Source organism: Oenanthe melanoleuca, chromosome 9 (assembly GCF_029582105.1).
Source record: "Oenanthe melanoleuca isolate GR-GAL-2019-014 chromosome 9, OMel1.0, whole genome shotgun sequence".
Lineage (NCBI taxonomy): Eukaryota > Metazoa > Chordata > Aves > Passeriformes > Muscicapidae > Oenanthe > Oenanthe melanoleuca.
The window spans coordinates 20,187,052-20,199,719 of NC_079343.1; the positions used below are offsets into that span (position 1 = coordinate 20,187,052).

The 12,668-nt window shown below is 40.0% G+C and overlaps 1 protein-coding gene across 1 annotated transcript in view; it reads right to left on the reverse strand.

Annotated features, from left to right (window-relative positions):
• MCF2L2 (MCF.2 cell line derived transforming sequence-like 2) overlaps nucleotides 1-12,668 on the reverse strand; it is a 128,952-nt gene that overhangs the window by 23,751 nt on the left and 92,533 nt on the right. The window contains exons 19-25 of the mRNA XM_056498796.1: nucleotides 12,286-12,378; nucleotides 11,708-11,800; nucleotides 9,399-9,524; nucleotides 5,175-5,396; nucleotides 3,829-3,921; nucleotides 3,352-3,430; nucleotides 232-304 (exon numbers count right to left, since the gene is read on the reverse strand). Coding sequence (XP_056354771.1) covers nucleotides 232-304; nucleotides 3,352-3,430; nucleotides 3,829-3,921; nucleotides 5,175-5,396; nucleotides 9,399-9,524; nucleotides 11,708-11,800; nucleotides 12,286-12,378 — 779 coding nt within the window. The remainder of the gene's footprint in view (nucleotides 1-231; nucleotides 305-3,351; nucleotides 3,431-3,828; nucleotides 3,922-5,174; nucleotides 5,397-9,398; nucleotides 9,525-11,707; nucleotides 11,801-12,285; nucleotides 12,379-12,668) is intronic.

The window sequence follows — 12,668 nt, forward strand, 5'->3', positions numbered from 1 at the left end:
AATACTTTTTATCTTAACTTGAGTTAATCTTTGAAATTAATTCTGCATTGTGATATTACTTCCCTCTTGAGCAAATCTTTATCTGTATGTATATATCTTTGTAGAATTTGAGGACAATTGAGTAAATTCATACCCAGGAAGCTAAACACAAAACCCTAAGAATTTATGTACTGCAAAAGCACAAATACAAGACAAAACATGGCCCTGATATGTCAAGGCAGCTGTGGTTACCTGCTTGCATTGGAGGAATCCATTGGTGCATGATACACACTCTCAGTGATTCTTTGGTGCAGTTGACTTGCTTCTGTAAAAGAAAAAGTCAAAAAAGTTGCTCCAAACAAAATGTAATCTGCTTCAGTGTTTATGTAGAAGGTGGGAGAGAGAAGCAGGAGAGGAGAGATTTTTACTGCCACTGCAATCAAAATTGGATGCTTTTACTTGAAGCAAAATGCATATTAAGATCTCAATGAAACCTTTTAGCTTACCAAACAACTCTCCCTCTCACATTTTTTCACTGGAAAAGAGATTTCTTCCCCTACTAACTTCTCTTTCCTCAGTACCTGTTCCTAGCTAACTACATTGTCTGGATCTAGAGAATGGACATAATGACCTTTTTCCCAGAATACAAGTTTTGTGGCTCACAGCTTTCTCTGGATTTAGCAACACGTCCATCAGTCCTTTTGTATACTCAGCTACACAGCAGACTATATCCCATCTCTCTGCAGAATGCTTTTGCTCAGCATCCTGGACAAACAGTAATCAGAAAATATTATCCACATGCCAGTTGTTCACTCTTTTTGCAGAGCTGCAAGGTAGCAACAGATTTGCACTTTTTCCAGTAAATACTGAGTGAAGAAAAATTATAAGACAGTTGCTCAGAGCCTGGATTTCAGGGCTAGGAGAGTCAGACACTGAGAAGTAAGGAAGCAATGGAAGAAAGGAGCTGCTTTCAAACTCTCACATTGCTGAGATCCCTGGATTATTTCAGCCTTAAAAAAGAGAAACCTCCTATCAGTGAAAGAGAAGTGACAAGGGGACAGGGCAGCACTGAAAGATCAAACTCCATCCTCTGTTGGTGGGGTAGAAATGTCCATGCTGGGTGGGCAGTTGGAAGTAGCTCCATTCCTGGGTTTGGCAACTGATTCATGGTCTTAAACAAATCCCTTAAGCTGTATCAGTAATTTCTTTACAAGAAACAGCTATATTATTTGGGGTTGATGGATCAAGGTGTTGCCCAAAGCCTTGTTAGCATTCCAAGCTCACTGCAGTATCTGACAGGTCTGGGTACACACCACATGTTTGGGCACCCATGTTTTAAACTATTTATCACATCCTGTGGCCACCTTCTCTGCCCTTCACCTCAGCTGGTTCCTTCCAACATTCCAACCCCCTGTGCAACTCCTAACAAGGTCATTAAAAACAGCCAGACAAACAAATATATTCCTCTTCCTTCTCCCATTGTAATTGCTCAGTTGTAAAAATATCCAGTCTTGGATTAAGGCCTCTTCTTTTGTGAGTCATTAGAAAAAGAAACTTTAAAACCACAGGACAAAGCATGTGCTTCCTGACACCAGTTATTGTAGTAAGGGGTTTGATTCATGTGATCATTTGGGGAAAGGCAAGGGGAAGAGCTGCAATAGCATATGAGATACCATTTATACCCTCTGACTGCTCTTCTGCTGGACTCACAATAAAGGATAGCTTGACTTTACCATAGAGCAGGATGAAAGTCACCCTTGGATGGTCTCAAGACCAGACTGAATAAAGCCTTGAGTAACCTTGTTTGACCAATAACTGACTCTGCCCTGAGCACTGCTTTGGACTGTGATGTCCTGAAGTCCCTTGAAACCTGAAAAATTCTAGAATCGTATGATCTTAAGGCAAAACAATAAAGAACAACAAAATAGAAATGCTTCAATCTGTCTTGATTCCTGTATATTTTTCTCTTGAAAATGCAAAATAACTCTAGCTAATACACTGCTCATCTGGGTAATCTACAAGCTTAATTTCCTTTGCCTAGAAACACAAATGGAGGACTACCAATCTATTAAATATATACATTTTCTCCATTAGCAACTCTTCTGTGGTAGCCTAAGTAACACCAGCTTTTGTACTTCAGAAGCAAATATTACAAACCATATCAGAAAGTCTCTAGATCCACTCCCTGCAGTGAAACTGCACTAACAAGAATCTTGAGGTCTTTCCTTAGAAATTCCTGATGAACTAATCACAGTAAAATTCAGGATGAAAAGGAGAAAGGATGAAGACAAGATCAGTAACAAAAGACCAGAGTAGTAAACATTCTAAATAAGTGTTTTGTTATGGGTTGGACTCAATTCCTAAGGCTCATGTTCATAATTGTTTCCTTCTACCTAAGGAGGTTGTAAGAACTCATTTTCTCTGTGAAACAGACAATTAAAATAGAGGTGACCTCTAAAGCTAAAGCACAGACACAGGTTTCCACCTTGGACAAAATCTGCTTAGGAATTTGAAGGATGTGGGTGGAGAAGCTTTGCTGACCTTGCTTTAAAGAGAGATGAGTGTATGAGAGAAGCAGAAAATGACAGACCAAGGTGAGAAGCAATGTCAAGATCCAGGAAAAGTCTTTGGGGCTTTTTGTCGTAAGAAAATACATAGAATAGCATCTCTGATAGCTGTCATCATTATGTTCTTTTACTATCTGAAATAGCCTGACTGAATTTTGTCTGTCTGGGATTCAATATCTGCCATAAAAAAGGGTGTCATTATATTAGGTACTTAGGAGGCTTCAATTGTTCATGGTGCTGAACATGTCACAAACCACCTTCATAGGGACATCTCTGTGGGAGAGGGAAATGTCATTAATCATGTTCTACAGGGAGGTCACTAAGATGGAAAGATGGGGCAACTGGCATTTAGAATATAAAGTGTGTGACTAGATTTAAAACAAAAACCCTCAAAGCCCAAACAAACAAAGCAAACACTAGGACAGAGGAGCAGTTGCTGTGTTCAGTCATGGACCTGGATCACCTTTTGATCCAGGTGTTGTGAGCAGACACAGAGTGCAGACCTCATCTCCTCACATGCTGAGGTAAAAGGATGCTTCTGGAGTTTTGGCTTGAGAGGGACAACAGAGGAAAACCATGTTCCTTAGTGTGAATGGAATAGTTATCCATGTCATTTATAAAATTCCAAGAAATTTTCTTTGATCAGGACACAGCTTTAAATCCCAGCAATGCTGCAACTGCCCAGCTGGTCCTTGCTGGCTCCACTGGTGGTACTGGTGGCACTGGAACCTGTCCCAGCCCTGTATTGTCACACAGAGCTACAGAGGGAAGGACACATTCCCAGCTGCTGCTCTGGGAGCCCTACCTCTGCATGCTTCCAGCTGTCCTGTCAGGACTTTGCGGATCTCTGAAATCCAGGTGTTTTTCAGCTCAACAGAAGATGCCTGAGAACAAAAGAGGACAAGGCAAAGCAGATCCATTAAAACATGCTGCAATCACTGGGCTGCCCTGACCTATACTGGCTCTCAGCTTTGCCAAAGATTGGAACACTGTGGCCAGCTTTGAGCAAAGCAGATGCTCCTCAAGATGGAAAAGTTACCACAAATCTTAAGTCCTGTCCTTGCTTTTCTGTCCAGCATTCCAAGGAATTTTCCATTACTTTATTTCTTCTTTTAGCCAAAATCATGACCATTTTCACAATAAATTAGCCATTTCAGTGCCTACACAACAATGAAGCTTTCAATGGCTATTGTTTCAGGAGTGTACAGGACAGTGAACATTCTTAAAAACAATTCAATTGAAAGGAAGTATGACCCATGGAAACAAAAATTATTGTCATTACCTGAATGATATAGACTTCTTCTCTGCCATTATACCAGATCTCAAACTTCTTATTATCCCCTTTTACATTTTCTGTAATGCCCACAGTGCTCATCTGTTTCAAAACAGAAAAGAAGAAGCTGGAATCTGGAAAATATCAATAGTCTTTAAACTTGATCCTCTGAGGAGCATTTTTAAAAGGCTGCATTCATTTCTGACACTTTTGGGAGTCATTAAAAGTAAAATTCAGAGCATGTTATTTCTCAATATCTAAGTTGTCATTGTTGTCATTCGTCTTTTTGATTGCTAAAGGGAAAAAAGAATGTTCAAAATTAACCCAAGCTAATGTCTGATCATGAATTTATCCTCTTTTCTTTTATTGCTTGCTCAACCCCATCCTGGTTCTTGTTCACCTTGACAAATTTTCACTTTTAGGAAGACTGTTTTTTCACTTGCCATCACTGAGCTTTTGAGGTGGGAGAGAAAGAGAGATGGAAGAGGGCTTTGTGAGGTTTAATGACCAATCTGCAAATCCAGACAACACAAAATCACTGAAGAAAATAATTCTAGATTTCTTAAATGAAAAATTCTTAATCACAATCTTGAAGTACAGCTGCTACTAACCAGTCTCTCATCTTACTCCTGTATTTGCTCAGGCCTCTTGTTCACATTCACATCAGCATTAATTTAAAGATTTAGACAGTGTTATGCCACATTCATTCTATCTCTACAGGAAGAAACTAGAAACGTTTATATGAACTGGTTCAAGCCTTGAACCAGGTTCTTTTACAATTCCTGTCTGGGTACCCTGAAATAAGTTTGGAACATTACACCCGATGATCCGTGTCAGCTGGCTAAAGTCACAAGTGTCACACCAATGTGCTTAGAGGGAAAATGTGGCCTACTTTTGATTGCCACTTTAAACTGTCCTGACTCATATCTGGAAATTTCATTCTTGCAAATAAAAGGGCACTTCTACTGCACTGATTCATCTGTAGCTGTTACTGTCACAGAGTATATCTGCTCAACTGTGTCAATAGTAAAACTTGCAATAGAACTGCACTTGGAAGATGCCCATAGGCAGAACAATGGCAGATGCAGGTCCATTCAGTCTGGCTTCTCTTTATGGGATGCTGGGCAAGAACACACAAGGTGCCCCTTTGTATCAAGCTGCAAAGAGCAAGGTTCACATCTGCAGTTGCAGGACATGTGGCTCAGTCTGTCTCCAGCCCAAAACTAAGTGGGAGCTGTCATTCTCTCAGGGGTACAAGACATCTCCAGCTGTGTGCACCTTCTTCAAATACCCTCACAGAAACACTCTCATCATGTGGACTTATTTCCCTCCCCCACCATTACTGCACTTATTACCTTTAATGAGTTTTTAAAGCTGTATGAAGCTGTCTTCTCGTGGCCATCAGTGTTCTCCTCTCGTTTCTTGCAGAAAAGCAGCATCTTTGTATAGAGGAAAAGGTGTCTCTGCATTGGTTTGAATCTAGCCAAGTCCTTCACCTTGTTGTGCCCCTTCTTGTGGTCAGTCCACACATTGAAGGAGCCCTGCATCAACAGCTTGCCAAGCTCACTGACATCCCCCTAACAAGCAAGGAGAAGAGAGAGCATACATCAAATTCAAACCAGGGTAGTCCCTGGCACAATTCATTCCTCTGGTGGTGTTTGAGATTCCAGGCAGAGGCATCCCTTGTGTTGGAGAGTCCTTGCTAAGTCCCCTTGCTAAGCCTGTGTGGTTTGTTCCTATAACCATAAACTCACTGGTTTCATGTCCATAATTCCTAGTTTGTCTCCCCACTCATAGTTAGCCTTTAAGATCCATCTCAGGACCTTTTTGGATGTGACACACAGGCTGCCCCCTCTTGTGACCTTAGAGCAAGCTTCTTCTGACAAAAACTGGTTTTCAAGGCTCCTGACTCCAAGGCAGTAGGAAGGCCCAGTACAGACCAGTACCCAAACAAAGGCTTTGACTCTGGAAGATCTAGTTTTAGTTTCCACTCTTGTACAAGCTTCCTCCATCCCTGGGCAAAACCTTGAAAGAGCTTAGATGCCTGAAGTCATGGATCAGTGCCTAGAGCTATGTAGGTATGTAATTCCCTCCTGTTTCAAAATAGTCTTTACAAGCTTTGTCAATAGTTTCTTGGCTCACTATCTGCAAACTATGCAACGCTGCACAGCCCTGGGCAAAGAGGGAGTGAATGCACCAAGGAGCCATAAAAGTACCTGAGGGAGAGTGAAACTAGGCAGGAACCAGACCTTTCTAAATTAAAGCTCTTGTCTGAACACCACTGATGGGTAAATACTTCAACTAATATAAATAGTTAGCTCAGATGTCTCCAGAACAATTCCGTGTTAAGAGTGGAGGAACATGTGGATATAAGACATGGCAATGCCTGTATGGTAATGGGATTCAACAAATAATGATAATCATAATTGTCTTAACAACAAGATTTCCTAGGAGTGCTTTGTATAAATAGTTGAGGGAATAAGCCCAGTACATTATTAAAGTACTTACTTTCAACATATGCATGTTCTGTTGATTATAAGGTGAAGACATTGGCTCCAAGTGAGAATGTCTAATTTCTTGTACTAAGAATTGCAACCTGTTCTCCATCTCACTCCCCCTCCTCTACCCAACATTCAACTACAAAAGCAGAACTTTATTAAGTACTTTCACACTCTATATCAGGCTATTATTAGATTCTCCAAACCATTCAGAAAACCTCAGCAATTTAGATAAGTCTGTCAGCTCTAATACATAGATTTAGATCGTTGTGTATACAGGACTGTGGGTGTTTGTATTTAACGTGCATGTAGCTATAAATTGCAAGCCTGTGAAGAGCACATTAATATGCAAAGCTAAATTTAAAAAAACACATATTTTTACACGATTCTGACAATGGTGAGAGGCTTCTGTCACTCCAGGCACTGCTCAATACAGCACTGAGATCCAGAAGCTCAGTTCAACTCTTGTGCCAGGTCTGTCTCTCCAACCTTGAATCTGGGATTGGGATAATAGTGAAGTGGGAGGCTGCTACTGCAGAGAGAGAGAGGCAGACAGGAATGGCAGTCTGCAGCAATCCCACAGGAGACTTTGAATATTAGCCCACAAGCACTGCACTCTCTTCAGTGTAGGCAGCAAATAGGACACTGTTTCTGGTAATTTCTGCTAGTGGACAGCAGAATTTTATCCTAAAGGAAGCTTATTTAAAGTGGAGGATATGATCACTATCTCAAATACAATTATTTCCCATTAGACCAATACACAGTATCCCATGTTTATGGAAGATGAGCGATACATATGACAATTTATAAGAATCTCTCATCATAATTAATGGACGAACTACCCAGGCCAGACTGTGTACAAATATTGGGATCTAAAACACCTAAAACTTCTCTTCTCCAAGTTTAATTCTTATTTGTGTGTGTGTTTGTGGTTTAATAAAAACCATACACCAAGCCAATCCCAGACTTACACGTTAGCAATTTCTTACACAAGAGTTCAGCTCCTCAAATCTACATGTGCTCAAGTCCAAGAAACAGAATATCCTATGCAATTGGAGCATTCATCAGCTGTCACAAAACCTGCTTTCCTACTGGCATAATATTCCTCTTTGAAATGTTTTCCAGGCAAGTATTTCTATCATGGCTATCTGGAAAAGACTCCACAAGATGGGGTGTAGTTTCACTGTCTATGGGAGGTGCTTATTTGGCACCACAGCTGAGCACCTGGGACAGGTGGAACAGGCAGAAGAAATTACTGGGTGCATCCTTTGTCACACTTTCACCCCATTTATTAATCATGTAACAAACCATCTCAGGGATGTTGTCAGCATTGGCCTAAACAGTGGCCATGTCCCACTGTGCCATGTTTTGCAGTTCAGCTAAGAAAGCAGAGGCAAAAATCTAGTCCTTGGAGTTACCATCTGGCACTTCACAAAAGGCTGGAAAATTCAAAAGTAAAAGTTGAAAAGGAACAGGAATGTTCTGTTGAATTCCTGAGTACAAAACAACTTACACTTCAAAGCAAGGAACAAACAAAAGGATGGCCTCAACATTCATATGGACAGAAATCTGGATAAATCCCCCCTGCTCAGGATAATATGTTACCTTTCTTGGAGAAGCTCTTCTTTCCTTGCCTTTACAGAACTGTCACAAAACAAACTTTTTGCTGAGTTGCTGTAAGTACATACATTTAAACTGAGGAACACAGGAGGAAAGCTACCTTTCTCTTTGGGAATTAATAAGAAACAGTGGAAACTAGGGAGGTAAAAGGCGTGCTGTATCCATGAGCTTCCCATGCCCATGTTGACTGCATGGTTCAAGCCTGCAATTATAATATACAGGCTCTAAAGAGTATTTCTAAAATGAGTCTTTGAGACACTCAGCCATGACCAGAATGCATTAAGTATATGCTGCTTTGTTTAAGTTTGTCAGGTTTAGGAGATCTAAGATTGTATTTATGACCTGTGGTGTTTTTCTGATCCACAATCACCACACCTATTCAGTGTTTGCCAGTACAATGAGGTGGCCACTGCTTCACCTTCAACTCAGTACAGCTGCTGCAGGCAGAACTCACATTCTCATCCCAAATGCAATGCACATTCCACAGGAGCATCTCCAGCTGTGTGCAGCAATGGATCTCTGACAAGAGTTAAACAAGCAAGCAGTTGAATTTATTTATTAAATCATATTGGCAGCAGGCATCAGCTACCAGATGCAGATGCACTTGCACAAAAGAGAGCTATAGAAATCAAAACTCCTGAGGTCACTCCCATCCTGAAAAACAGAATAACTGTTCTCATCCAGACATTGTCTGTACAGACCCCAGTACCTTCTCAGGAATTCAGATTTCGCACAAAATAATTTTTCTGGATTAAAGCCTGTTACTATGATGTAAAAATTCTTTGAACAATACTCAGTATATTGTTTCTTTCTTGACATTTTCACCCTGCAGCTATTTCAAAATGAGCAACCACATGATTCTCAGGCCTCATTTTGCCAGGTTCCTTTCTCCTTTGTGTGTCAATCACTTCCACTTCTCACTTAAGGGCTTATTTTATGTAGTCAGCACTAGATCTTGAAAGTCATATGACTTCAATGGAGCTTCTGCAGAGATGTGTATTTGTGCCTTTTGATTTGTACCGTGGTTGTTATTTCACATTTCAGATAACAACCTTGCCAGTCACTGGCACAGATTCCATTACCCACTTTAAATGAAAGCCAGATTTTTCTCCCTAAGTGCAAAAGATTTGAAAACACTTGAGTTGCACAGGAGTCACAAAGTTCCAGCAAATTTCTTAAGTTAGTTGTGCCACACTTATACCTCTCACCTACAAATGAGCTATGAGTGCAATTACTCAGAAGTCCTGCATTTGCTGTGCTATGTCCCCACATTCACACCCCAGCTCCACATGTAGGTGTGCTGAGATGTATTTTTGGTCATCACAACATGCCACTGAGTGGCATCCTTCAGTGATGGCACAGGCTCCATAAAGCACTGTACCAGCCAGGGGCACAGCATGATCAGTGATGAAAAGAACGTGGGGTGGCTCAGACCAGAGCAGGAGCAGCAGCAGCAATTACCTCATATCCTGTGATTGCAATCTGGTGCATGGAATCATTTACTGATTTGATGATATCAAGCACCGTGGCCAGGGCTTCTTCCAATTCTGCAGTACCTTCTGAATTCTTGCTGCACTTCAGCATTTCCTGTTTAAAAAAAAGATATGGGGAATACTTGAGAACTCCTGATACCAAAAGACACTATAAGACAATACTCTTGGAATTGGTGTTACATAAACAAAGTAGCAGAATTAGAGGAAAACAAAAGAGGAACAAACCCCCCCAAAACCCGAATATGACGTCCACTGGGGTGGTCATTGAGGATGCACATTTTGATCTTTTAAACATTTTCAAATTTAAAGGGTACATTTAAGATGAGACAGGACCATTCTGATGTATTTACAATGAACTCCTTGCATGTAATAAAATTACATCTAGGGCTTTTTTTTCTTCATGTCTGCTAGAAAAGAAATGCAATATAATTATTTCAGGTGTTAGACAATACCTCATTTTCTTCAGCAATTAATTCCGCAAGGTACTTATTACCACTGTTAAAAATATTAATTTATTTCTAGTCTGAATTTGGCAATTTTGAGTTTGGAAATATTTTAATCTGAAAGCTGAGGCACCGATGTTCCTGTGAAATAGGGATGCAAAAAGGTAGTTCCTGCAAACCCCAAGCAGCAGCAGTCTCTGCTCAAGTGCTTGGGTAACCAGGGATTAGAAGGTAAAAGCAGATGCATTCCTACAGTTCCTGCTGCACATTTTCTAGGAAGAGGATGGACTCTGTACAGTGAGCATGCTGCTTTTATCAGCATGAGCATATTAGCTGAACTGATTGAAACCAGAGGGTTGCAATAACTGTGATCTAAAATTCAAATCCAATCTGCCCACCACTCAAGGCACACAGCTCCTTAAGCACTTGTTTATTACCAATTTTTCACTGACTTCATTTTTCTATACTTTTAAATGCTCCTGCTGTCAGGGAAGGAGTGCACCATCTTCCCAGATCTCATAAACCCTGACAAAGTAAATGCCAGTGCCAAAGTGTTATTGCTAAGTATAAAACTGGTCTGACTAGCTTCAAACCCCAATGGCTGAGACCTGTTCTGCTTGAGAATTTTACTCCTTGATCTAATCTTGGGTTTATTTACAGTCATATTTCAAATGAAAAGTAAAATCTGGTTTACTCTTGTTTTCCTGGAAACCTTGACATTTTTTCCCTTCTCACAGAATAGTTTCAAGAAATAGAGTTCAAATTTATTCCTGGACTACGCTGATGTAAATCTACTGGAATCAGTGAAGTTTCATCCTTGCCAATATCCATGTTCAATATTTGGTTTCTATAGTTTTACATTAAGTCAATACTTCACAGAAATACTGCACAAGAATGGCCAACCAGGTCCTCCCATGGCTTATACTTGCAGATTTTGGGCAGTGTCATAGTAGTTATTAGCAAGTTAAATGGCAACCTAAAATCTTCATTGCAAATTTCAGTGCTAAATTTCATGACACTACATAAAACCACTTTAAGCCCAGAGGCTTGAGAACAGCATGTAATGCACCTTCATGACCTTCCCATAGGGAAAGACAGTAAATACTATTTTTAAGAACTGAGTAGATGGAGACAGGAATTTAAGCCACCACCTTAAAAAGAAGAAAAAGAAAATCATTGTTTTGAATGCATATATTTTCTATTGCCCAGTTCAAACCAGAATTTCAAGCATGGACCACTCATGGTTGCAGCCAATCAAGAGGGAAGTTTGCATATTCACACTGTGGAAAAAATAGAGACAATTTGTTCCTGGCTGTGTCTTTTAAAAAGAAGAAGCAAAAGGGAGTGGCTCCCTCTGAAAGGTTTGAGTCACAACCTTGGGAAAAATATCAGTTCAGAGAGCTGAAAGAGTTTTGTTAACTAGGGACAGGCGTTAGACAGGACTTAAGGCATCAGTTCCTATTTTCAGATTGTAAGACCATATACTGATACAAAAAAAGACAAGCTCAATTTTCTGTTTAAAGAGAAATAAAACAGTAAAATACTTACTAACCTAACAAGTAAGTAAAATATCTTACTTTATATGGAGAGAGCTTTACATATAATAGTATACTGCTATTACTTAGTATAAATACTGCTAAGTAATAGCAGTTCCCAGTCCAAAATACAAGTCCCTGTACAATACTGTTTTCTACCATTTAACAACTAAGAAATGCTGAGTATTTGCTGAAGAACTAAATGAGGATTTATTTCCAGGTAGTCCTGACTGAGATGCAATTCTGGAAGTAAAACAAGCAGTACATTGGAATTCTTTGCACTGTCATGGAGAATTTACCTTTAGCAGTAGCTGGTACTTGGTGATTCTCTGAACTGGCTTTAATAGATAGGCATCAAGTGAGAGCTTGTGATCCAATTTACGCTGACATTCCTGTAGGAAACAACAAAGAAGAAAAATAAAATTGTTTCTTGAAACACAGGCAAGTCACCAAGATCATTATCATTTGACAATCTGAAGATTATATGTCTGTGAATTAATTGAGAGAGAAATTTGTTCCATCTGCATAGGAATTTTGGGGTTACTTATGCCACAGTGAATATATATCTAAACAAGAGCTAATGTTTAGGATCAACTTGGTGTTGAAATCTGGCATTCCCTGCTGATGAGATTGCAATCAGCTGGGATTTGCAAAGAAGCCAGAACTTGTTTGGTGTGGGTATAGCCTGCAGGGTCAGGCTCCTGTCCAGGAAATCTACCCACTGCTCCACCTACCCAGTCTCCTGTAGAGAACACCTTGGCACACAGTGGGCACCTGCCATCAGTATAGTATTACTCTAGGTTTTCTAAAGAACAGGGATACACAAGAAAAACAAGTCTTGAGGGTCTTGCACTGCTAGTATGCAATGAAATTCCACCTGAAAAAAGATGCTGTCTCCACACTGTCTCCAGAGAGCTTCAGACCTTGGCTTGTTCTGACAGTACTTTTCATATATTTGGAGATCCTCCTTCTGCAAGAAAAGAAGAGTTTAGGTAAGGGAAAGAAAAAGTATCCAGGGAGTGTCTTTCTTGAATCACACTTTTTCTTACCTTCTATCCTAAGATATGAAGTAATTATTACATGGGAATTACTCTGTATGTAAAAACATACTGAAACCAACAACGTTTTACTTCTGATTAAGTTAAATATACCTGAAAGTGAGATTTCTTTCTCCCCTCACTTTTCACACAAAGCAAGGAGACTGCAGACTGCAAGACACACAATCTAACTGCAAAACTGGTATATTTTTCAGAGAGGTGA